This window comes from Dendrobates tinctorius, unplaced genomic scaffold, assembly GCF_039654945.1.
Source record: "Dendrobates tinctorius isolate UK_male_01 unplaced genomic scaffold, ASM3965494v1 ptg000111l, whole genome shotgun sequence".
NCBI lineage: Eukaryota > Metazoa > Chordata > Amphibia > Anura > Dendrobatidae > Dendrobates > Dendrobates tinctorius.
The window spans coordinates 32,459,860-32,487,093 of record NW_027361779.1 but is presented as its reverse complement, the minus strand read 5'-3'; the positions used below and the strand labels follow the sequence as shown (position 1 = coordinate 32,487,093).

Sequence of the window (27,234 nt, the reverse complement as noted above, 5' to 3'; positions counted from 1 at the left end):
CTATGTGGGGACTTTGTTGGGAGCTTTGTGGAGACATCATCCTGCATGGGGGTTGTGCGGGGACATCATATTGATTATAGAGCTTTGTGGGAACATCACACTGGGTGAGGGCAGGGTGGGGACCTCATATTGTGTGTGGAGTTTTGTGAGGAATCAAACTTTGTGGGGAGCTTGCGGGGATATTATTCTGTGTGGGGGGCTGTGCGGGGACATCATACTACGTAGAGGCCTCTGTGAGGATATTATACTGTGTGTGGAGTTGTGTGAGGACATCATACTGCTTGGGAGGCTTTATAGGAATATCATACTACATGGTGGAAATTGTAAGGTTGAGATATCATACCATGCAGGGGGCTTTGTGGGAACATTTTACTGTGAGTGACATTTTGTGGGCTATCATACTGTTTGAGGGGCTGTGTGAAGACATTATCCTGTTTGATGGAACATCATACTGTGTGAAATACTTTGTAGTGACATCATTCTCTTTTAGGGCTTTGTGGAGACATTATTCTATGTGGAGATGTTCGTGGAGACATTATAACCTTTGGAAAGCTGTGTAGGAATATCATACTTTGTGGGAGGACTGTGTTTTATATTGTATTGGGAGCTGTTGATCAAGGTACAAGGGCGGAATAACAGGAGCAGTATAAAGAGCAGTAAATTACATGGTTTTGATTAGCTGCTACTGATAAAAATACATGTTACAATAAGCCCTGTCGTAACATGTATTAGCATTAGTAACTAGTCAACAGAATTAATTCTGCTGAATATTCATTGATAAAAACTAATTTAAACAATAATAATAAATTGCAGAATTAGGTTTGGCTTGTTGCTTTGGCCCTCCACAACACTCACGGTCGGTCATCTGACCCCGTGGTGAAATTAATTCCTCACCCCTGATCTATGGCGTACATACTGTATATATTACATAAGCAGTCAGCTATTCCTGGTAAATGTTTGTGTCCACACAGTGCAAGGTCTCTTATCTGTTACATTTACGCCTCTTGATCCTAATTTTACCAGAGGCAGCTTGTGCTTTCTTGCTCCTAAGATGTAAATTTAGTGTTGCTCAAGTCAAGCTTTATACACAAATTTGTTGATATAAATTAGTAAGAATGCATGTGAAAGTGAAGATTGAAACACTGATCATCAACGACAGAGATATTACAAAGGCAAACATCTTCTACAGTAGCATTCCATCACTGTCTAAAAAATTTCCATATCCTTTCTCTGCTGCCCGATAGGACAATGATAATGTTCAGTTGTAGTGTCGTCACTTTGAACTTCCGATATAACGGAATAAAGAATAAAAAAGTTTTGCTCTACATGGACAAAGCTTCATGTCTATGGCCACTGACACCTTTACTTTTTTTTAGTTACTGATCTGAGAACACAGACCATACAATTTTATGAAGTCGTTGAGGGTTGTTACGTCACTGTACAGATTACTAATAAAAAAAACCCTAAGAACCAAACATGAGAAGTCAATTACACTGACTTTTTTTTATGTTTGGGAAGGAACACCTCCCAGATCCTCCTATGTAGAGTCCCCTCCTTCTGTGAATGAAATGAACTTTATGTTAGCCAGCCAGATCAGTGCACAAGGAGTCTCCAGACGTGCACTTGCCAGCTGGTGGTAATGCAGCTTGTGTCTGTCCTGTTGCTGCTCTGCAGTGAGCTTTGCGCTGTTTCTGCGTCCTTTCAAATCACTATCCTGCATACGAATGATGTCCATGCTCGAATAGAGCAGACCAACAAAGACTCCGGTAAATGTGGCGACCCTGCGGACTGCTACGGAGGGGTGGCCAGGAGACTCACAAAAATCAAGGAGATTCGTGCCGGCCATAGTAATGTTCTTTTATTGGATGGAGGTGACCAGTATCAGGGGACAATATGGTTCAATGTTTATAAGGGAGAAGAAGCTGCGTATTTCATGAACCAGTTAAACTACGATGTCATGGTGAGTGACAGATATAGCGTTATTATCTTTACCTTTGTAGCTGAGGCAGTGGAGAACCCTGAACAGCACACATAAAGACGAACACAAGTGTGGTTGTGTGTGACACAGTGCAAAGTCTCATGAAAAGAACTTAGCTTGAACCTGGGGCCAGAGTCACATTTTCCAACATTTCCTTTTACGTGTATTTCTGTTAGGTACATTCATACTTATGTGCATTGCCAAAAAGTATAAAGTTACAGACAGACTTGAATCAACAAAAATAGCATAATTTCATTTCAAGTGTGCGAGATGTTGTACAGATTTATGTGAACTTGTAGCATGCACATCACAAAACATTCCTATAGTGTACGACTGTTTTGACAGAGTATTCAAAGGTGAATTTTAGTGTTTCTTGAAGCCTACTTTACTGTGGACAAATCTTTATCCAGACACAATTACTTCATAAAAGAATGAATTGTGTGAGTATCAGTGAAACTGTGTTCCTTTGTGATTCATGATTGTTAAAGTCACTGTATCTCACCTGCATGCCCTGGGATTTATGCTTGATAGCAGAGTGCAATGCTTAGAATTTGCCAACAATGGAAACAATGTATCACTAAAAGATTCAAGGACTGTAAATTCTCATATCCCCTGTAGTGATAGAGACCATGAATTATTTATATTTCAAGGTACAAAACTCATCGAAATCACAATGTGTTATCTGTGCTTCCACTTAGGAAACCAGAGGAAGATCTTGGGTACTATGGTGAGATTTATCAAGGCTTTTTTTGCCAGTTTTCTAGAATCAAAAAGTTGTAAATTTTGTCTCATTTCGTTTTAGGGCATATTTTATTTTGACATCACTCTTGCCATGTTTATCAAACACTGTGTAACACTGATAAATTTGGAGAAAATTAAGTCAACTACAACCACTGGTGATCATTAGTGTCGAGCAAACGTGCTCAGATAAGGTGTTATCCAAGCAAGCTCGGGTACTAACAGAGCATCTTCAGAGTCTTTGAATACTTTGTTCTAGTCCCAGCGGCTGCATGTCTAACTGCTGTTCGACAGCCGCAACACATGGCAACCCCTCCATGTTTTTCAGCTGCTGAACAGCTGCGAGACATGCAGCCAAGGTGACTAGAACATAGCATTTGAGCACACTGAAGATACTCTGCTACCACCCGAGCTTGCTTGGATAACACCTTAGGCCTCTTTCACACATCCGTTTGTCTCCATCAGTCAAAATCCGCCGTTTTGCAAAAAAAACGGATCCGCCATTTTTCTTGGCGGATCCATTTTTTTCCCATTGACTAGCATTATCGGCGGATCTTGACAGATGGTCATCTGTTGGATCGGTTTTTTTTGCGGATCCGCCAAAATTTTGGCGTCCGCTGACATGACTGGACGGACAATGAAATGTTTTTTTGCTGGCCGGATCCGCATTTGTACACTGCGCATGCCTGGAAGAATGCCTTTGCCGGAAATTTAACCCCAAATCCAATTCTGGCAGATGAAAAAATTCTCTCTCTCTCTGTCTCTCTGTGTCTCTCTCTCTCCACCCCGGGCACGGGTTCCTTTAAATTTCTGCCTTCCCCGGATCCGTCAAAGCAGCGGTCCGGTAGCACACGTTGCTTTGAAAACGGTTGTGGATCCGTGTCCCGCCATTTTCGTGGATTGCTGCTGATGCAAAAAACATATGTGTGAAATAGGCCTTACCCGAGTACGTTCGCACAACACTAGTGGTCGACTCATGTATCAAGGCTTTGACATTAGTTTTATAGAGTGAAAAGTTGTGCATTTTGGTGTGCTCATTTTGGAACTCTCACTAAAGGGAACGTAAAGAGATATGTAAATAAGGAATTAGCCAGATTTCTACATTGCAACTTATAAAACTTATAAAAAGTTGCATTAAAGGCGCAAACTCACTCTTGTAACAGGGTGGTGTAAAAAGTTGTGTAACATTTCTAGGTAGAAGTTTAATATTCTATTATAGGCGGTATATTTTATCAAAGCTCTTGTGCCAGTATTATGGAAACAAAAAGTTGCCCATTTTGTCACATGCAGTTTTTGGTCATTATTTATTTTGACATGACACTCCCATGCTTATCAAACATTGTGTAATACTTTGATACATTTTGAGGAAAATAAGTGCTGTAGGGGGAAACAAGCACACTAGAGTAAAACCCTAATGGAGGAGGGTAGAAAAATATGAATCAGTTGTGATCACCTGGGGTGGTTGTGTGAGACACAACCACTATAAAGGCTTTAGATACCAGCTGCCATCGCCCCATTGGTGGGGGAAGGTTCTACCACATAATGTTCCAAGTAGGGATAAAAACATGATTAAAAAGTGGCTGCACTGCTGGAAATAGGAGTTGCTTGCTGTAGTAATTTTAAAGGTTCTTTTATTCCACTACGTGTTTCAATGCTTTTTAAAGTGAAAAAAAAAAACAACAAGACTGATAAATTTGGAACAAATTAAGTAAAGGCATCTATAAGCACTAATGATCATGTATCAAGGCTTTGGAATGAGTTTTAGGGCTCGTTCTCATATGTGTATAAATTGGACTAGTGCAATCCAATAAAAAAATCAGATTTTACTCTGACATGTTATTCTATAAGTCCCTGCTCATTTGCAATTTTTTTTCTCAGTTCGGATTGCACTGAGATAAAAATCACAGCATGCTGCGAGTGACTTCGTATATCAGATGATACTCTAGAATGAAAGTGAATGGGTGTGAGAAAAAAAATTGCATGGCATACAGACCACATCTGATTTTTACCGACACATCTCAAAGTAAAAAATGGTGCAAGGTTCCCCTTATTTTTAATAGTCAACTTAGGGAAAGCAGAGTGTTTGGGGCTGGTGTTATTGTTCTTGTAGGGGATCAATATCCATGGAGCTTCCCAGCCTATTAATAACAGTTCATAGCTGCCTGCTTAGCCTATACTGGTTATTAAAAGAGGGACTCAAAACAAAATCATGTGGGATCCCCCTATTTTTAATATCTAGAAAAGGCTAAGCTGACAGCTGTGGGCTGATGCTAATAGGTTGGGAAGGGGCCATGGATATTGGCCCCTTCCCAGGTTAATAACACCAGCCCTCAGCAGCCCCAGAAATGGTGCAAATCCATTAAATGTACCAATCCTGGCACTTAGCCTCTGCTTTTCCCAATTGCCTTGGTGTGGTGCCAATCAGAGTAATGGTTTTGGGGTTGATGTTAGCTGTATAATGTCTGCTGACATCAAGCCCAGGAGTTAGTAATTGAGAGCTGTCTGTCAGACACCCCCATAGCTAGCCCCATAGTAAAAAGAAATAAACACACACGCAGAAAACTCCTTTAATTGTAAAAAGCACTCCCTGACAATTACCCTCTTTTACCTATTTATTACCATAAAAAAATAAAATAATCCAAAAGGGGTCAACCATAAATCTATAATATGTACATCCCACGACGATCCCTTACTGGGAGACTGTGATGAGTGGTCACATCAGTAATGTGACCATTCAACACGGCTGCTGGAACAGACTAAGAGTAACGTGTGAACTGTGGTAACCTTAATGACTTCACCGCTCGCAGCATGAGAAACAGCAGTAAGTTTTTTTGTGTACCCATTTTTAATAATCAGTAAAGGCTAAGCAGACAGCTGTGAGCTGTTATTAGGCTGAAAGCTCCATGGGTATTGGCCCCTTCCCAGAATAATAACACCAGCCCCCAGCTGACTGATTTCCCTCAGATGGTTATTAAAAACAAGGGGGATCCCAAATCATTTTTTTTAACTAATTGTTCATTTAATAAGGTTAATAAGGCTAAACACCCTTTAGTGACAAATGAAATGCACGAAAGTGAGCTACTTTATTATCTGAAGGGGACTTGGAACATTAAATATCTACAAGACATCCATCCTATTTATTCTATCTAATTGCTTTATTAGTTTGTAAACTAGCATTAAATAAAATAGAGAATTATAGTATGTAAAAGATTATGTTAAAAACGCATTGCATATGGATGCTACTTGACAAAAATCGTATTTTACTCGCTTACCACACTTATGTCACGAAGTGACTGGCCCTGTGTGACACGACCCAACAATCGGTTGGTCACTAAATGGAAAAGCAAACAAGGGAAGACAATTACAATGGTGGGCCCTGAGGGAACGGGGAATGGACACCTCCTGCACTCTCCTAGGGCTGTGTCCTGGTCTTTCCTGATGTCCCTATAGGGCTTCTTTCAAACTGTCACCGAGCAGGATACCTTAGCCCTCACTTGCTCTGCACCTATCCCTAAGTAGGTAATTGGCAAGTGAAGACACTGGTCCCACCGCTGCACTAATACAACACAAGGTAAGGATAGACAGACAGCAAAAGGAACAGGGTAGCAAAAACCACACTTAGCTTTCTCTGCTGCAATGCACTGCACAGAAGAGTAAGGCACCAGATATCAGCATTCAGCTGAAGCACCACTGCACCAGCAACCTCCTGTCTTCAGCATGATTGGTATCCAAAAGGACCTGTATAACCAACAGTCAGCTGATGAATCAGCTGACCTTTTAAAGGAAGGTGAGAGTGGCCACCACCTGCATCAGCAAACTCACCAGCAGCAATGTAATTACACCAGTGGCCACCGGGGAAAGAAACAGACATTAACCCCCGATGGCATGAAAGGAAAAAAGTATATATGCGAGAATCCAGATCTGCTGCAGATCCAAAAATGGATCGTGACAACTTGTCACTGTTAATCGGCACGCAGACCTTTACTTTCTTTGATATATAGCATTTTCCTGCAGCCACCACAGGGGGGAGATTAGTGTTTATAGATTATTACAGGTTTTATTGGGTTTTGGTGCTGCTTTATACATCCAAGGCAGTGAGTGTCCCCTAGTAGTGGCTTCAAACAGTTTGTTTCATTCACAACTATGTAAAGAGAAGCAGAGAATTTATGGTGTTTCCTATCTTGAAAAAAAGATCTTTAGATATGTTTAAAATGGATATATACACAACTAATACTGAATTTCCATACACAAATTGTGTCCGGTTAGTCGGTCTCTTTCTGAGCTCCACACAATTTATGTTGGCTTTATGTGAATTTTATGTAAATACAGAGATATCAGAAAATGCTGACGCATGTTTTCTGATTTGATTTTTGTGATTAGTTCTGCCATCACTTTCTCTACAGCATTTCTGTACATCTATGGATGTTGCAAAAAAAACAGACTGCTTGATAAATAGAAACAATGCATAAGTAAAATGCTTAACTCCACAGCTGCCACCATGTTGGCACTTGACTAGTAATATGTGTGAAGGGGCTGGCTAGCTAGCTCATTCTCCGTTAGCACTCACACACTGTGAAGCATTATGGCTTAGCTTTTGAAATGAGCCAGTCCCCTTCACTCAAATTACCAGGTATTTATCTACACAGGAACAGGGTTGCAGACATGACTTTTTATTTTTTCTGGGCAGCCAATATATTTTACAGACACATTGGAAAACCAGTTGGCAACAATGCAGGGAAAGCTTTCTCCTGGATCAAACCCAACATAGAAGTGAAGCAGTTAGTGGAGTTTGGATAATTAAAAAATATTAGGAAGATGAAAATATTTCAGTTATATACAGATCTAGATGTTTTTCTTTGGTGGACAACCGTTTTAAGAGATGTATATGTGGCACTCCAGAGTCTGGTTGCCATAGTGACATTGCCTCCCTCTAAGGGGTGATATCATGCCTGGAGGCAGGAGGGGGGTCCCCATGCCTGGTAACACAGGTTACATGACAATTCCTGCTGCAGGTCAGAAAGGGGAGCTTCCTTATAAATTCTGGCCAGCAGGTGGGGTTAGTGAGTCAGTAAGAAGTCAGCTGAGGGAGTAAACAAGGGAGTTGTCAAAGAAATGGGGGCAGCTGGAGCTCATGACAAGACAGTTAGAGACAGTTGAAGTTGGTCTGTGAAGAGAAAAAAGACAGGAGCAGAGACAAGAGGATCTGGGGGAACTAAAATTGCGTATAACTGACCCCAGAGCGAAGCTCTGATATAAAAAGGGACGCCAGAGTCCTTGGCTAGGCAGGAGCTGTACACCCTGACAGCCGAATCTGGAGTACAGGGGACTGCAAGTTCCTTGGACACACTGAATACCTGAAGGCACGGCAGCAGACCAAGAACCTGGGGCTGACAGTGAAAAGGACAGTACCCGTGATATAGACTCACGCTGTCAGTCATACAGGTTAGAGATCATCATACAGGAGAGGGCCGCAGCTTAGCTACAAGCAGCAGGGACCCAAAAACAGAGCGCAGAAGGAAGGTCCCCAACCCCACCTGGCAGGGTGGATTCCCTGAATGCCTCCAGGCAAGCCGGACTCAACCCATCATCTGTATGTGGTACCCCAGATTGCTACTACTTTCAAGTAAAAGGTAAAGAAAACTGCACCTCTCTGTGTCCTTCACTTGTTCTCTGCACCTCAACGTTCACCACCACCTGAACAATCAAATATATTTGCCCTGGGGCCCCGCTCTACCCGTGGGGAGCTGAACCATCTTTGCTGCATCACCATCAGCCCCAGAGGACCCAAACCGCAGCGTCGGCCACCTATTGCCGAACACCATGGGTTGCGTCACAGTTAAACACCACATAACTATCCACTATTTAATTACTGGACCCCCAGGGCCACGGATTGGGTCACTGCCACCGTGACATCCCCTTTTGAGAGACTGACCGGCCTGGTACCGAGTAACCCCCGGCCCTGCAGGGCGCTCCATATATACCAGCCAGTTTTATATTGTAAATCTATGGAGAATGACAGTGTACAGAGTGAGCATCATATTGACAAAGGCAAGTGACGCTGGCATGGCTTCAAAATTTGTTCCTACACACGTGGTCAAAATTGTTGGTACCCCTTGTTTAATGACAGAAAATCCCACAATGGTCACAGAAATAACTTGAATCTGACAAAAGTAATAATAAGTCAAAAATCTATGAAAATGAACAAAGGAAAGTCAGACATTGCTTTTTAACCATGCTTCCACAGAATTTTTTAAAAAATGTGACTAATTTATGACTTTTTCAAAACATTGCCAAATTTTTTCGCAGTGGTACTTCTGTAGTTCTGTGGAATACAAAATGTGTAACATTGTAAAGCTTACTGGAAAGGATTGTGAAATATTGCATGATAAAAGATACAATAGAGCAAAAAACCTAGCTCTTAATTTCTGCCAAATTCCTTAAACATTATGCACCATTTTACTGAATTTGGGTCAAAGTTCACAAGCAGCACACTGCAAAACACAGAATGAAAGGACTCTTATGGCCATTAAAGCAGCACTGGGAACAGTGTGGATAGTCAAATGCTCATATTGTACTATATGTGGGGACATTATTCACACTTTTATATATTACATGGAATCTGTCAGCAGGGTTTTGTCAATGAATCTGAGAGCAGCATGATATAGGGTCAAAGACCATGATTCCACCAATGTCATTTACTGGGCTGCTTCTTGTAGTTTCAATAAAATCAGTTTTTTATCAGCAGCAAACTATCACTAGAAAACTAGTTGTCTACTGCTTTGTAGTCCTGCTCTGTATAATCACGCCCACACCACTGATTGGCAGCTTTATGTGTTCACTGTGCATAGGCAAAAAGCTGTCAATCAGTGGTGTGGGCAGGGTTATACAGAGAACTGGAAGCTCTGCAGATGATAAAACAGAGATTTTCTCAAAACTGCACCAGGAAGCCAAGTAAGGGATACATCATTGGAATCAGTGTCTCTGTCCCTACATCATGCTGCTCTCAGATTACATAGAAAAATCTGGTGACTTATTCCCTTTAAAATGTATAAAAATATCCCTTCATAGCTCTTTTCAGCAATGATTGGATCAATAATGGTGCCAGCTGTCCATGCTCCTTTTTCTTCTCCTCTTGCATTAGCGTCAGTGCTGACAGTTCTGTACGTCTAGCATTATGTTGATAAGCACGTAAGATACTAATGAGCAGACTCCAGTTCATTTCCAGATGCTTGTGCATTTGACTGAATACATAGTATAATGAGAGTCCCTGGCATGTGCTCTTCCTCACTATACTGAGTCAGAAATTGTATTTTTCATCTGTTTGTAAGGCTGGAAAATGAATGTAATGCCAAATGAAGATTTCTTTCAGTGAAGGAAGAAATGCTCATCTGTATGCATCTCGTGCCTGGGGTTGTCTGGAGTGGATGTCAGTATATTTTCTGTGTGTGCATACCGTACAAAGTGCTGCAGAATATAAGAAACAGATGAATCAGAGCACCTCCACCACTGCCTATCCAGCAGGACATGACGGGAAGTAGGTGGAGAAGTGGCACTACCAGTTCTTGATTTCCATTTCATGCCTCTGGCACTTCTTATTTACTGAGGGAGCTCATTGAGAGAAGTGACTTGCCGATTTGAAAGACATATGACAAGTAAATACATAACTTAATCACTTTTAAAGTGATGCGAATAGGTTTTTTCTTTTTACGAGGCATCTGGAAAACAGCTGTGCTGCCAAATTAAAATAGGACTTGTGCAGACGTATTTCAGTGCTGATTGCTTGTGAGTCACGTCAGCCATTTACTGCCCCCCGCCATGTGCTTACCCTACAGTCCGAAATGCTGCTGTGGTTAGAAGGGAGCTTATTTCCAGATAACGATGTCATATTTTCACTATTTAGCCAAAAGGCTTACATGGGAAACTGAAATCTTTGGCAACCTGTCATGCCCAATTTATCAGTATTTGCAGTCCTGAAATAATGGACCACATGCGGACACAAAATACGGCCGTGTGAAGGAGCCTTATACAGGGAACGAAGTCACTTACTGATGTAGGACTGACTTGTTGCCTATAATTACAGGAGATTTATGTGAATAAGATGCAAGGTTAGCTAGGTTCATCCGTACGTCTGTTACATTCTGTCACAAGTTCTGGTATCCTTACTGGAAGTAGACGCCCAGCATGATGTGGTTTTTTTTCCATTACGTTGACAGATACCCTAATAGAAATCAATCACACCCCATTATAGCTAATACAGTTGTGCTCAAAAGTTTACATACCACAGCAGAACTTTTGCTTTCTTGGCCTTTTTTCAGAGAATATGAATGATAACACCAAAACTTTTTCTCCACTCATGGTTAGTGGTTGGGTGAAGCCATTTATTGTCAAACTACTGTGTTTCCTCTTTTTAAATCATAATGACAACCCAAAAATTCTGCCGGGGTATGTAAACTTTTGAGCACAACTGTATGATCTGTCCCGTGCCTTTTCTTATCCATCATGGGATGTTTTTATTTTTTGCAGGAGTTCCACTTTTCTGTTTCCATAATGGAGCAGAAATATGACATGTCAAACGCCAGAGTGAACCCAGCCATATTTCACACGATCATCCGATTTACATCCTGAAAGAACGGATGATTTTTAGCTATGTGGAGGGCCGTATGGTATATTTTTTACATCCCGAGTTATTAACATTTACAGGACCAAATGCTGTTTACTAGATTGATTATGGCAATATATTAGAAAAAATCCAATGCTATACAGATTATCCATAAGGGACTCAATTTTTTTTCCACTGAAATAGACTCGAAAAGATGAGTCTGCTCTGACATATGGCAGATCCAAGCCAATTTTTACTATTCTGACCACTGTCACTTTATGAGGTTATAGCTCTGGAGCGCTTCAATGGATACCACGGATTCTGAGAATGTTTTTTTGTGACATATTTGACTTCATGTTAGTGGTAAAATTTATTCGATATGACTTGCGTTTATTTATGGAAAAAACTGAAATTTGGCAAAAATGTTGAAAATTTTGCAATTTTCAAACTTTTCATTTTTGTGCCATTAACCCTCCGTCAGGAACAATGGATCTGACAGGCGCAGCTCTTCTACTTTCATTTCTCCCTTCTCACCAGATTTTCAGGAAACCCCCTCCCTCTAGATAGTCTCCTGGCTCTAGCTGCTGTGTGAAACCTGATACCACAGTTGGTCTGCAGAGCTTCAGGAAGGAAGATATAGCTGTGCTTGCTTCTCGGGCTCATTGGTCCCGAACACATCACACTTTATAATGCTGGTATGTAATGTTTTTAGTCATACTATTGTTTATTTAGCTTGTTTTATGAATGGATAGAGAAAGGTTTGTGGATATTTCATATAAATAAGGCAGATTTTCTTACAAATGAAAGTGTACTTCCCAGGAGTTTTGAAATTTGTGTATATCAAAGTTATTACTTTTATGTTGAGTAAATGGGTTTGTTTTGCACCTGATAATGTGTAGTCTCTTTTATTACATCCCTATGAAGGTCTCTGATCACTTTTAGATCACTGAAATTGAGAAAATTAGATATTCTAGGCATTTTTCTAGCCTGTGCTTGACAAGCACATTGTTCCATTATGAGTTAGTGTGAATATTGTTCCTGACGGAGGGTTAAGGCTAGTTTCACACTAGCGTTACCAAGTGCAGTGCAGGGCCGCCGCTAAACTCCGCCCCGGCCACGCCCCCTCTGGTCAGCTCCTCCTATGGCCGCATGACGCTGCATGCGATCAGCGTACCCTATATTTAGCATTGGGTATGCTGGCCGTATGCTGGTATGGTTTTACCGGCTCATGCGCCCTTTTTGCTCTACGCCAACGTGCGCCAAACACACTCTGTTGCATTTTTATTCGCTCGGTGCAGCGCAAAAAGGGCGCATGTGCCGGCAAAACCATACCAGCGCATGTCCAGCGTACCCAATGCTAAATATAGGGTACGCTGATCGCATGCAGCATCATGTGGCCATAGGAGGAGCTGACCAGAGGGGGCGCGGCCGGGGGGAGCTTAGCGGCGGCCCTGCGCTGCGCTTGGCAATGCTAGTGTGAAACTAGCCTAAATCAGACAGTCATATTGCACAAAATAATAAATAACATTTCCCATATGTCTACTTTATATCAGCACAATTTTGGAAACATAATTTTTTTGTTAGGACATTATAAGGGTTAAAAGTTGACCAGTGATTGCTCATTATTCCAACAAAACTTAAAAAACATTTTTTTAGGGACCACATCACATTTGAAGTGAGTTTGGGTGTCAATATAACAGAAAATACTGACACCATTCTAAAAACTGCACCCCTCAAGGTGCGCAAAACCGCATTCAAGAAGATTATTAACCCTTCAGGTTCTTCACGAGAACTAAAGCAAGGTGGAAGGAAAAAATGAACATTTTACTTTTTTCACAAAAAATACTTTGGAACCAAACTTTTTTATTTTCACAAGGGTATCAGGAGAAAATGGACCACAAAATTTGTTGTGCAATTTCTCCTGAGTATGACAATACCTCGTATGTGGGGGAAAGCCACTGTTTGGGCACATGGCAGGGTTCAGAAGGGAGGAAGCACCATTTAACTTTTTGAACGCAAAATTGGCTGGAATCAATGGTGGGTGCCATGTCACGTTTGGAGACCCCCTCAAGTACCTAAACAGTGTAAATCCCCCAATTATAACACCAACTCTAACCCTTCCCTAACCCCAACACACTGCTAATCCTAATCTCAACCATAACCACAACCCTAACAGCCAACACCATAACCCTAACCCCAACACCACAACCCTGACCCCAACCCTAGCCCCAACCTTAACCCTAGCCCAACTGTAACCCTAGCTCTAACCCTAGCCCAATCCTAACCCTAGCCCAACCCTAACCCTAGCCCCAGCCATAGCTATAACCCCAACTATAACCCTAACCATAACCCTAACACTAGCCCCAACCCTAACCCTAGCTATGACCCCTACTAAAAGCCCAACCATAACCCTAACTGTAATGGAAAAATGTAAAAAAAAATGTATTTTATTATTTTTACCTAACTAAGGGGGTGATAAAGGGGGTTTGCTTTACTATTTTTTTTATTTTGATCACTGTGATAGGGTCTTTCACAGTGATCAAAATGCACCAATAGGAGAAATCTCCTATTGTTGCCTGGTGCCGGCCAGCAGATCTCAGCAGGTGCACTGTGCATGTGCCCGCCATTTTCTTCCCAGAAGAAGATGCCGACAGCCAGGGGACATGACCGGGGGATGCAGGAGGGTCCAGGGACACCAGAGGCACCAGGGGGGCTTGGGGGACCCCATTTCTCTCTCCTCTGATGTGCTAGATCATATCAGAGGAGAGAGAAATTAAATGTGAAAATCAGACTTTTTTTTCTGTCGCCGTTATTCCGTAAATAACGTTGATCGCAACACTAGGGTAGGTAAAAACCAAACTGAATCATGTTTTCCTGGGTCTCAGCTACCCCCGGTAGCTGAGAACCCGGAGAATTTCTGACGCTGGGGGGCGCTATAACCTTATTTCTCAGCGCCAGTAAAAAGCGGCACTGAGGAATAAGTACCCTTAACTGCGGCCATTAAAAGGCCTGTTGGTGGTCATTAAGGGTTTAAAATTGTCCCTAAACATTACTCAGTTTTACTTGTCGCAGTTCAGTTTTGGAACCTGGCATAGTAACAGTCACTGTTTTAGGAAATTGACTAATCACAATATTCCAGGCCATCACCAGATCTGACAAAGTTCTGTAACAGAAATTAGCTTGCCAGGGTCAGTGATGGCACTGAGCTCTGCTTTGATGCTGTGATTGGTCAGTTAATCAACACTAACTGGCCAATCACACTGATCGCCGGCAAGAGAACACTCTAGTTATTCCCCTGCCAGAATGGTCTGAATGAGACAGTTGCACTTCTGAGCTAGTCACTATGTTTTTAGATATGGGAATGGTTTAATGTCTTGACATAACTGTCAGATTGAGCTAAAGCACTTATAATCTTGACGTACAGTTGTGTCATTTTATAGGAAAGTGTGCTAGCTTTTAGTAGAGTTACTGATCTATATAATAATAAATTACTTCACAAATGCATCCCAATGGGCAGCATGTTAAGAAAATACAAATCAGGAGACTAAATACTGTGACATGCAGAATATTATGCATAAGACATTTAATAAAAAAACATTGTGCATTGTTTATTATACAGCTCAGATAAAGGAGAAGTATATAGATGCATCTAAAGGGTTAGTCTGCAATAGGAGGACATAGCTGCATCTAGAGGGCTCATCTAACATGGAAGGAAACAGCTGTTTTTTGAAGGTTCATCTGAGTCTCTCCTCATGCACACATCAATAGTTTCCATAATGAAGGGAAGACTGACAGGGTTTACCTCTATTGCTTCTAGCATGCTCCTCCTATGCATCCTAATGTTCCATAATACACAGGAAGCCATCTTACATTGTTTTTTTATAAAATATCATAAAGCATGAAGTTGCATAGTTTGTACAGTTGAAAAAAGTCCCATGTCCAAAGGATGAGAGATGATAGAGGCAGTGGTCTATGTACAACCATAATGCATGAACCAGTCTGCCCAAAAGCATAAATATTTCACTCCTGATCTTGAATGAAAGTCGATTGAACCCTGCCACCACGGGAGAGACAGAAGGACGAATGTGTCCCTTTCGGAGACTCTCGGAAATGTATTCCTTCATAGCAGCCCGATCGGGACACGAAAGGTTATACAAGCGGGCCTTGGGCAATTTAGCACCCGGAACCAGGTCAATGGCACAATCAAATGGACGGTGTGGTGGCAAAACTTCAGCCTCTTTTTCGGAGAAAACGTCAGTATAGTCTTTTAAGTACTCCGGAATACCTTCCAGACCAATGGACGACACAGACACAGTAGCAAGACACTTTTTAGAACAATAGGGACCCCATTTAACAATGTCCCGAGATTCCCAATTAATCACAGGATTATGTAATTGTAACTAGGGGAACCCCAACACCAATCCCGCCGGCAGGTTGTCCATAACAAAGCATGAAATACGTTCCTGGTGCAAGGAACTCACTTTAAGGAGAAACTCCTCTGTAAGAAATATGATGTCATTCTTAGCCAGTGGTGTTTTGTCAATGGCAACAACATGGATAGGAGTCTCTAGCCTAACTGTCCCTAACTTACACCTGGACACCAAGTCAGAGTCAATAAAGTTCAACGACGATCCGCAATCCACGAAGGCAGAAGTGGATGTGGAGACACTCCCACAACAAAGTTCCACTTGCAGCAACATTTTTGAAAATGGAGAAAAAGGTACCTGAGAGCCTGGGTGACCTCCACAACAATCACTCGGGCTCAGTCGTGTGTTGCTCAGTGGACAGGAGGGGGCAATACTTTTTCCAATGTCCAGAATCGCCACAGTGAAAACAGCATTTTCCCAAGCGCCGTTGTCTCCTTTCTTTCTCCTTGAGGTCGATGGTTCCCAAAGTAGGACTGGCTCCCCTTCCTTGGGAAAATAACAGGGTCTCAATCTGCATCACTCCCCTTGCCCGTAGCCTACGATCCATTCGGACAGCCTGTGTCATAGCCTCCTCCAGGGAATCAAGCGGAGGGTGGAGAGCCAAGGCATCTTTCAGATGTTCAGACAGGCCTCTACGGAACAAGCCCTGGAGGGTGGCATCATTACAGCAGACCTCAGCAGCCCAGCGTCTGAACTCTGAGCAAAACCACTCGGCTGAGCACTTCCTCTGGCACATGCTCATCACCATGTCCTCAGCCATACGCATCCGATCAGGCTCACCATAAATATGCCCCAGGGCCTCAAAAAATGCATCCACAGTCATATGCTCAGGGGCAGTGGTCGGAAGGGAGAAAGCCCAAGCCTGGGGGGCTCCCCTTAACAGAGACATAATGACCCCCACGCTCTGACTTTCATCCCCAGAAAAGTGTGGTCTCAATGACAAGGAAAGCTTACAGCCCTCCTTGAAAACTTTAAATTCCTTTTTATCTCCAGAAAAGGTATCCGGTAACTAATGTAACATCCCAAGCCCCCGATGATAAAACCCCCTGCACATTGTCAGCGATCAGCTGCTGAGACTGAGCCAGGGCTAGTTGTTCCCCCAGGAGTTTCTGAGACATCTGAGTCAGGTGCTTTACCTGCTCAGAAAGAGCGTGCACAGGATCCATCACACACAGAAGAAGGGGAGCTGAGAAAAAAAATGGTAACGGTCAGTTATAATGTCAGGACTCTAATGTCAGGACCCTGTCAGAGTTGGCAAACTGCCACGCAGAGCAGGGTGTCTTACCCACACTATGGGAGAGCGCAGGGTCCAATACTGTAGTGATGGTTCAAGCAGACAGGACCTGCGGCACTAAAAATAGTAAGGAGTCCCAGGACCTACGATCATGTGACTGCAGGGGGCGGGGCTTAGCATCCTACTGTTGCAGATGATGTAATGTACCTACTGCAGGGAAACTTGTAGAGGAGAGGAAAACGCAGGTCAGACAAGCAAGGGTCGTACACGGAGAGGGCTGTGCGGTACCAGAGGTACGAGCAGAGAATATTCAAGTCCCAGGCAGAGGGTCATACACAGAGAGGTAGCGCAGAACAAGAGGGACAGTCAGAACTCGTATCAGGGACAGAACCGGATCAAAACCAAACAAGCAACAAGTTATCAGGCACAAGGCACATGTACGCACGAGGTCAACTAACTCAGCCGAGGGCAGGAGTATAACTGATACCGGACCTAGGTCAAGTGAGCATTAAATAGCCGCCCTCTGCCAGAGAGAGGCAGAAACAATTAACCCCTGTCTGACCAGGACGGGCCAAAGACAAACCCCATCCTGGATCATGACAGTTACATTTTTACAGCAGGATATTTTTATGCATTTGTTTTACTGTGTTTTTCTGTGTTTCACTTTAATATATGAGTATTTTTTATAACTAATTAACTTGCTACAAAAAAAAAAATCATACTGCTATCCTTCATATTTGATTGTTTCGCACATTTAGAGGGTAATTATGATTCCTAATGGAATCATTCAACCCCTTACCGATAATTACCATGTATATATTAGCATCAGCTCACTCTCAAAATTGATGTTTGCAAGGGTGTTGTCAAAGTAACCTTTATTAAAGATTGACGCAAACATTTCCTGTATTTTGAAAAGTTGGCAACTCTTTGTCCCATGATGAAACGGACAGTTATCAGAATTCTGATTAAGAAATGGATCCAGCTTCCTGCCTTTTGCCTTGAATAAATAGAGCAGGATATATTGTATAGGAAGATTTCCTTACAGAGAAAAGCAGGTCGAAAAGGCCCTGTTATTATCACTAACCTGAAGTATATCCAAACACAGCTCTTTACATAACCCAGTGATGACAAGTAGTCATTTTGCTGTACGTCTGGTAAAAGGGTCATGTTACATTTGGCTCCTGATTCCATTTGCATTCCCTTATTATTACCAGTGTATATACAGTCATATGTAAAAGTTTGGGCACCCCTATTAATGTTAACCTTTTTTCTTCATAACAATTTTGTTTTTTGCAACAGCTATTTCAGTTTCATATATCTAATAACTGATGGACTCAGTTATATTTCTGGATTCAAATGAGGTTTATTGTACTAACAGAAAATGTGCAATCTGCATTTAAACAAAATTTGACCGGTGCAAAAGTATGGGCACCCTTATCATTTTCTTGATTTGAACACTCCTAACTACTTTTTACTGACTTCCTGAAGCACTAAATTGGTTTTGTAACCTCATTGAGCTTTGAACTTCATAGCCAGGTGTATCAAATCATGAGAAAAGGTATTTAAGGTGGCCACTTGCAAGTAGTTCTCCTATTTGATTCTCCTATGAAGAGTGGCATCATGGGCTCCTCAAAACAACTCTCAAATGGTCTGAAAACCAAGATTATTCAACATAGCTTTTCAGGGGAAGGATACAAAAAGTTGTCTCAGAGATTTAACCTGTCAGTTTCCACTGTGAGGAACATAGTAAGGAAATAGAAGAACACAGGTACAGTTCTTGTTAAGCCCAGAAGTGGCAGGCCAAGAAAAATATCAGAAAGGCAGAGAAGAAGAATGGTGAGAACAGTCAAGGACAATGCACAGACCACCTCCAAAGACCTGCAGCATCATCTTGCTGCAGATGGTGTCACTGTGCATCGGTCAACAATACAGCGCACTTTGCACAAGGAGAAGCTGTATGGGAGAGTGATGCGAAAGAAGCCATTTCTGCAAGCACGCCACAAACAGAGTCACCTGAGGTCTGCAAAAGCACATTAGAACAAGCCAGTTACATTTTGGAAGAAGGTCCTGTGGACTGATGAAACAAAGATTGAGTTGTTTGGTCATACAAAAAGGCGTTATGCATGCGCTGTATTGTTGACCGATGCACAGTGACATCATCTGCAGCAAGATGATGCTGCCGGTCTTTGGAGGTGGTCTGTGGATTGTCCTTGACTGTTCTCACCATTCTTCTTCTCTGCCTTTCTGATATTTTTCTTGGCCTGCCACTTCTGGGCTTAACAAGAACTGTACCTGTGTTCTTCCATTTCCTTACTATGTTCCTCACAGTGGAAACTGACTGGTTAAATCTCTGAGACAACTTTTTGTATCCTTCCCCTGAAAAGCTATGTTGAATAATCTTGGTTTTCAGATCATTCGAGAGTTGTTTTGAGGAGCCCATGATGCCACTCTTCATAGGAGAATCAAATAGGAGAACTACTTGCAAGTGGCCACCTTAAATACCTTTTCTCATGATTTGATACACCTGGCTATGAAGTTCAAAGCTCAATGAGGTTACAAAACCAATTTAGTGCTTCAGGAAGTCAGTAAAAAGTAGTTAGGAGTGTTCAAATCAAGAAAATGATAAGGGTGCCCATACTTTTGCACCGGTCAAATTTTGTTTAAATGCAGATTGCACATTTTCTGTTAGTACAATAAACCTCATTTGAATCCAGAAATATAACTGAGTCCATCAGTTATTAGATATATGAAACTGAAATACCTGTGGCAAAAACCAAAATTGTTATAAAGAAAAAAGGTTAACATTAATAGGGGTGCCCAAACTTTTACATATGACTGTAATCCATTAATGACTGAGAACATATGAACAAGTTTCTCTGAGGCTCGGTTAAGTTGTTTTGTGGCTTATAGCCTTGTTCAGACGTACATTTTTCACATACATTTTCTGTCCAAGGTTTTCAGGAATAGACCACACAATTTATGGAACTGTCTAATTTTTTGTGCAAAAAAATAAAAAATCACAAAGTGATCAAGATCACCTGCCGGAAAAGAATGAACACACACTGCAGTGTAAAAAACAACGTTCTGCCCTTAGATTACTGGGTGCAGCCATTCCCACACAATCAGAACTTGTAGATTTAGCATGAAGACGACCTGAGAAAGTTGCCACCGCCAACACTAGGTTCTGTATATACACTGCCTACAAACAGTGAGCTGCTCATCACTGAAGGGGCGGAGTCAGACTAGGGCTCACGTGCTGCTGTGTCCTAGCAATAGTAAGCTGCTGGTGCTAAAATAATCATTGCAAGTAAACAACAGGACAGAGCTGGATAAGTGAAGCATAGCTGGAATCTCTGTTTTAACCCCTACCTCATGCTGTCTTCAGATTACATACCAAAAACCTGCGGATAGATTCCCTTTAAGTGACCAGACGACTCTTCAGGGGGCTCATGAGACACTGATCACTAGTTTATTTAATACAAGATTAAAAATAAAGCCATTGTGAAAAAAAAACAATCCAAGAGATGCAAAAAAAAGATGCTTCAGGGCAAAAGACCCTGACATGTCCAAAAGTTTCCTCCTGCAAATCTTGTAAGTTTGCACATGTCTATAGGAAATTGTGTGCGCATACCCTTAAAATTCCAAGTCTACGAGTCCATGAGAAGTCACTGACAGCACATATTGCCATCTGAGTGCATTCTGTGTGCTGTCTACGATTAACATTGTAGATAAGAGAAGCATTGTAATTTATTTATTTTTCATATGCAAAAATCACTGATGGAAAAACGGACACACTGACCAATCACTGATGAAAATTGGTTGGAAAGGGCTGATGAGATGTAGACTGTTTTTTTTTGTGTAGGTGAAAAACCCCTAACATCTGAATGAGATATAAATGTTGGTATGTATATAACATTCAGCATGATACAAAACATTTGTCGGGAAATCATCTCATAACAATCACTTGTGCAGTTTTTCTTTTCAGTTCTTCTTTTATCACTGTTTATTAATATATGTAACAGACATCAGACACTAATGTACTTACAGGGTTATTCACATCTCTTCTTCTTATGGCCGAGACAGGAATCACAGCCGAGACCAGCTGTGCTACACGATTTGTGTAACTCTCATGGAAATGAAAGGGAGTTATGGAAAGGCCGGGGTCACACTTGCGAGTGTGATGTAAGAAACTTGCGTGAGTCCCTCGCATCAACATCCGGCACTGCCGCCGGCACTCGGGACCGGAGTGGGCAGCTGCATGTATTTCTATGCAGCCGCACACTCCAGTCCGAGTGCTCGCGGCAGCGCCAGGTATTGATGCAAGAGACTTGCGTGAGTTTGTCGCATCACACTCGGAAGTGTGACCCCGGCCAAACAGTGTAACTCAGTGATCTACACTTCTCCCACAAAAGGGTGGTTAAATTATCACTTTGCTTCTTTGTTTCTATAATTCCTATTCTTTTCTATATGAGTTACACAAGCATCATTGCCCAGTTACATTAGGCTTTTCTTGCTATGTTAGCGAAAAGGTGCTTATACATGCAAGGGATTATAATTGTGCTATGTAGACTGGCCTTCTGCCGAGATGAGCAGATTGCTATGCAGACAATTGAGGTGGATTCAAATTTCCTGAAATACGTGGTTTAATGCACATACAAAATCAGGTAAGGAGCACCAAAATACAGATCATTTACCTTGGTATCATGCTAAGGTTAAAGGGAATCTATCAGCAGGTTTTTGCTACCTCATGTAAGAGCAGCATTATGTAGACAATTTGACCCTGAATCCAACTGTTGTGAGTGGGAAATTTTCTAATGGCGTTCATGCTGACGTCAGTGATTTGAGCTGAGGTAATTGACTGTGAACTCTCAGGACCTTTCTGAAGACACCATGAGCGTGAGAACTTTCTGCAGTGACATCAGTGAGGTGAAAAGAGTTCACCATGTGGCACTGAGCAAGCACACGCAGAAATGTCTCTGCTATATGGCAGGCTGTATAGCAGCATCATGCAACAATATAACCTGCCATCTAAATGTCACGTGTCGTGGGACAAATGTATTATTATCATCTCAGCAGACAGCTGAGGGATATTGTTGTTTATTATTTTTATTCTGTTACAGGAGACATTGTCTTCAGTGGATTTGTTGTTGACGTGAGTATAAGTGTTTTTGGTAAATATAAATTAATTAACCCCTTCACCAACTTGGATTTTTCAGTTTGAGTTTTCGTTTTTTGCTCCCCTTTTTTAGAGACGTAACTTTTTTATGCTTTTCCATCAATATAGCCTTGTGAGGGCTTGTTTTATGCTTGCTTTATGTCAGACAGGTTGTACTTTTGAAATACACCATTGGTTTTACCATATAGTATACCGGAAAACGGGAAAAAAATTAAAAGTGCAGTGAAATTTCATAAAAAGTGCAATTTCACAATTGTTTTTTGGGGGGGTTTCATCATGTTCAGTAAATGCTAAAATTGACCAGCCAATATGATTCTTCAGGTCATTACGAGTTTGTAGATACCAAACATGTATAGGTTCTTTTTTTATTTAAGTGGTGAAAGAAAAACCAAAGTTTGTAAAATAAAAAAAAATTTCACCATTCTACAAGACCCGTAGCGTCTCCATTTATTGTAATCTGAGGCTAGTTGAGGGCTTATATTTTGCATGCCGAGCGGATGTTTTTATTGATACCATTTTAGTGTAGAACACAATGTTTTGAATGCCTGTTATTGCATTTTAATGCAATGTTGCGGTGACCAAAAAAACTTAATTCTGGCGTTTTGATTTTTTTTCTCATTACACCATTTACCAGTCAAATTAATTATTTTATATATTGATATATCAGGTGATTCTGAATGTGGCAATGACAAATATGTGTTTTGTTTATTTTTTGCATGGGCGGATGGGGGGTAATTTAAACTTTTTATAATTTTTTATTTTTTTTATATTTTATATTTTTTTTTTTTTTTGCTGTTTAATGACTTCAGTAGTCTTCATGGGGGACTAGAAGCTGTGATCTTCTGATCAACTAAAATCATGATCATCTAAAATTCTCGTCGGCAATGAGCACCGGCCACAGGGCAGCAATCATAGCAGTTCGGGGATGACAACCACAGGGGTTTCCTGCAGACCCCGGGTTGTCATGCCAACCCATCGCTGTGACACAGGTGCTTATAGGAGGTGTTTGTGACGCATTTCCGTCTATCATGTTAAATGCCACTGTCAGAGATTGACAGTGGCATTTAAAATGTTAACAGCCGCAGGTGGATCGCGATTACACCAGCGGCTGTTAGAGAAAAATGTCAGCAGACAAAATAATGCCGGAAAAGTTGTAGGCTCATCGCCGGAGTCCACAACAAACGGCGAGGCGAACTTGGATGTCCCTATATGTCCAAGGTCATAAATGGGTTAAAGGAGTCTGTGTCATTATTTCAATTTAAAGACTTAATTATGTGTGTGGTTTTTTTTATACAATATCACTATGGGGTTAGTAATGGGGGCGTATTATAGACATGTTTTCTTTACTAACCGCTAGGTTTGATGTCACCTGACAATCAACCCCCCTAACTAACATTCCACTTGCCACAGTACCAGATCAAATGGGAAGAATGAGGCTAAGTGCCAGAATTGGCGCATCTTATAGGACGGCTGAGAGCTGATGTTTTTAGTCTGGGAGGGAGCCAATAACCAAGGCCCATACCTAGGCTATTAATACCAGCCTGCAGCTAACTGTCTAGCCTTTGCTGGTTATTAACTATAGGGGAATCCTAGGTCATTTTGGGGTTCCCATTTTAATAACCAGGAAAGGCTAAGTATACTGCTGTGAGCTGATATTAATAGCCTGTGAATCTTCATGGGTATTACCCTTTCTCAGGCTATAAACTTCTGTCTGCTTTCATTCTGCTGGTTAATAAAATGTTGAGGGATTCCACGTCATTTTCTTAAGAAAATAATTCAGTAAAAAAAAATACATGTCTATTGAACGCAGGTGAATCCGCATATGTTCACTGAACCATGTGTCTTCACCATGTCCAATACACTGTATGGGGTGAAATCTCTCTTGTGGAGTCTCGGCAAGAGAAATTAACATGCAGTGTTCTTGAGAGACTCGCCGCATGTCCATCTCCTTGGGTGAGCCATGGGCATCTGTGGATGAATAGTGGGCATTGGGTTTTTTAAATCCCTTCCACTATGCTGTAACAGCTGGACATTACGGGCTGGACGCTGCACAAGTACACAGTGTCCAAACCGTAGCATTTACTGATTGTGGGCACGCACCCTTAGGCCGGTTTCCCAAGTCAGTGGCTCTGGTATGTGTAGTGACAGTTTTGTCACGTACCGGAGACACTGTCACACGTACACCCATTAACATGAATGGTTCTCTGCGCATGTCAATGTGTTTTCACGGACACACAGTCCATGTACAAAACACGGAGGCATGTCAGTGTTTGTGGGAGCGCACGCTCGGCAAAACGTGCTAAACACGTGCACACGGAGAGCAGTTCACACTGTCCTCCGTGTTCACGGACTGCCACTGGGGTTGAAGCGCTACTGTAAGTGCTATTGATCAAGCTGAGAAAGCCCTATTGGCATTAAACCAGGGTCAGGATTCTGCAGAGTTAAACTGTCAAAAATTCCTAAAGTGGGCGGTCCTTACTACCTGGAATGATGGTGCCTTGGCAGATCTCTTTTGGGAAGGGTTTGTCAGAAACCGTAAAAGATACTATGGTGGGATTTCCTGTTCCCTCTGGTCTTGACGATTCTATGTCATTAGCCATTCAAATTGATCGGCGTTTACGTGAACGCAAAACTACACGAGAGGAGTTGCCACCTTTTGGACAAATGTCTGAACCTATGCAATGTGATAGAGTTTTGTCTAGGGCGCAACGTCAGGAAGACGTCTTTCATATTATTTCTGTCTGCCCAAAATGAGAGAAACGTTTTGCACACACATTTGCTGTGGGCAGTATACATCCTAAGTTTCTTTTGGCAATTACTCTGATCTGCTCCTTTTCCACATTTTCCACGAAGGCTTTTGTGGATTCAGGAGCAGCGTTGAATCTGATGGATTTGGACTTTGCTAAACGTTGTGGTTTTTCCATGACGCCTCTGTGGACGCCTATTCCTTTGAGGGGTATTGATGCTACAACTTTGGCGGAGAATAAACCTAAGTTTTGGACCCAAGTGACGATGCGGGTTGCCCCAGACCACCATGAAAATTGTAAATTTTTGGTGCTGCATAATTTGCATGATACTATTGTTCTTGGTTTTCCTTGGTTGCAAACTCATAATCCAGTTTTGGATTGAAAATCTGGGTCTGTGGTGAGTTGGGGTTGTCAGTGTGTTCTTAGGGACGCTCCTGTTTTCTCCACCTCTCCTCAGTCTCATGATATTCCTGATTATCTAGCCGATTTTTCTGATGTATTTAGTGAGAGCAAGTCTGCGTCTTTGCCTCCTCATAGGAGTTATGACTGTGCAATTGAGTTGATGCCTGGGTGTAAATTTCCCAAGGGTCGGCTTTTCAACTTATCAGTACCCGAACTAGATGCTATGCGATCCTATATTAAGGAGTCATTGGAGAAGGGTCATATTAGACCATCCTCGTCACCTTTAGGTGCTGGGGTTTTTTTTGTGGCCAAGAAAGATGGTTCATTAAGACCGTGTATTGATTATCGTTCCCTTAACAAGATGACGGTTAAATATCAGTTCCTGTTACCTCTGATGTCTGATTTATTCTCCAGAGTTAAGAGTGCCTGCTGGTTTACTAAGCTTGACCTCAGGGGGGCGTATAATCTTGTTCGCATCAAGCACGGGGATGAATGGAAGACAGCGTTTAATACTCCGGAGGGACATTTTGAGTACCTGGTGATGGCTTTTGGGCTCACTAATGCCCCTTCTGTCTTCCAGTCCTTTATGAATGATATTTTCCGTGACTTTGTGGATAAGTTTTTGATCATCTATCTGGATGATATTTTGATCTTTTCTAGTGATTGGGATTCTCATGTGGAACACGTCCGGACTGTCTTCCGGATTTTAAGGGAGAATTCCCTGTTTGTTAAGGGATCGAAATGCCTCTTTGGTGTACAGAGGATTTCATTTTTGGGATTTATCTTATCTCCATCAACTATTGAAATGGACCCGGCCAAGGTACAGGCCATTTATGATTGGGTTCAGCCTACTTCTTTGAAGGCCCTCCAGAAGTTTTTGGGTTTTGCTAATTTCTATCGTAAATTTATAGGTAATTTTTCTGGTATTGTCAAACCACTGACTGATCTGACCAAGAAGGGCGCTGATGTGCTGAATTGGTCTCCTGAGGCTATCTCAGCATTTCAGGAGCTTAAGCAGAGATTTACTTCAGCTCCAGTTTTACGGCAACCTGATGTCTCTCTTCCATTTCAGGTGGAGGTAGATGCTTCTGAGATTGGTGCAGGAACTGTTTTGTCCCAAAAAGACCCTGTGACTTCTAAGATGAAACCCTGTGCCTTCTTTTCTCGAAAGTTCTCCCCATCTGAACGCAACTATGACATGGGGAATCGGGAATTGTTGGCCATGAAGTGGGCATTTGAGGAGTGGAGACATTGGTTGGAGGAAGCTAGACATCAAGTTGTGGTCCTCACCGATCACAAGAATTTGATTTATCTGGAGTCGGCCAAACGCTTGAATCCCAGACAGGCTAGATGGGCCTTGTTTTTCACGCGTTTTAATTTTGTGGTCTCTTTTCTTCCGGGCACTAATAATGTTAAGGCAGACGCCCTTTCTAGGTTAGTTTTTTTGCCGATTCTCTTAGTGTGACCGAGCCTACTACCATCCTAGGTGAGGGGGTAGTTCTTTCTGCCATTTTGCCTGATTTGAGATGCGCCCTGGAGGAATTTCAGGAGGATAAACCTGAGCGTTGCCATATGGGAAAATTGTATGTTCCTGACCAGTGCAGAAAGAGAGTGAAGTCTGAAATTCATTGCTCCGCATTGGCTGGTCATCCAGGTATTTTTGGTACCAGAGATTTGGTGAGTCGGTCCTTTTGGTGGCCTGCCTTGTCTCGTGACGTCAGGAATTTTGTACAGTCCTGTGGGACTTGTTCTCGGTCTAAACCCTGTTCTTGTTCAAGTGGGTTGCTGATGCCCTTGCCGGTGCCCAAGAGGCCATGGACCCATATCTCAATGGATTTTATTTCTGATCTTCCTGTCTCTCAGAGAATGACTGTTATCTGGGTGATTTGTGATAGATTTTCGAAGATGGTCCATCTTGTACCACTCGCAAAGT

The 27,234-nt window shown here is 42.0% G+C and overlaps 1 protein-coding gene across 1 annotated transcript in view; it reads left to right on the top strand.

Annotated features, from left to right (window-relative positions):
- Positions 1–1,585: 1,585 nt before the first annotated feature.
- NT5E (5'-nucleotidase ecto) overlaps positions 1,586–27,234 on the top strand; it is a 124,504-nt gene continuing 98,855 nt past the window's right edge. Inside the window, exon 1 of the mRNA XM_073589640.1 lies at positions 1,586–1,960. Within this exon, the coding sequence (XP_073445741.1) occupies positions 1,640–1,960 (321 nt within the window). The 5' untranslated portion in view covers positions 1,586–1,639. The remainder of the gene's footprint in view (positions 1,961–27,234) is intronic.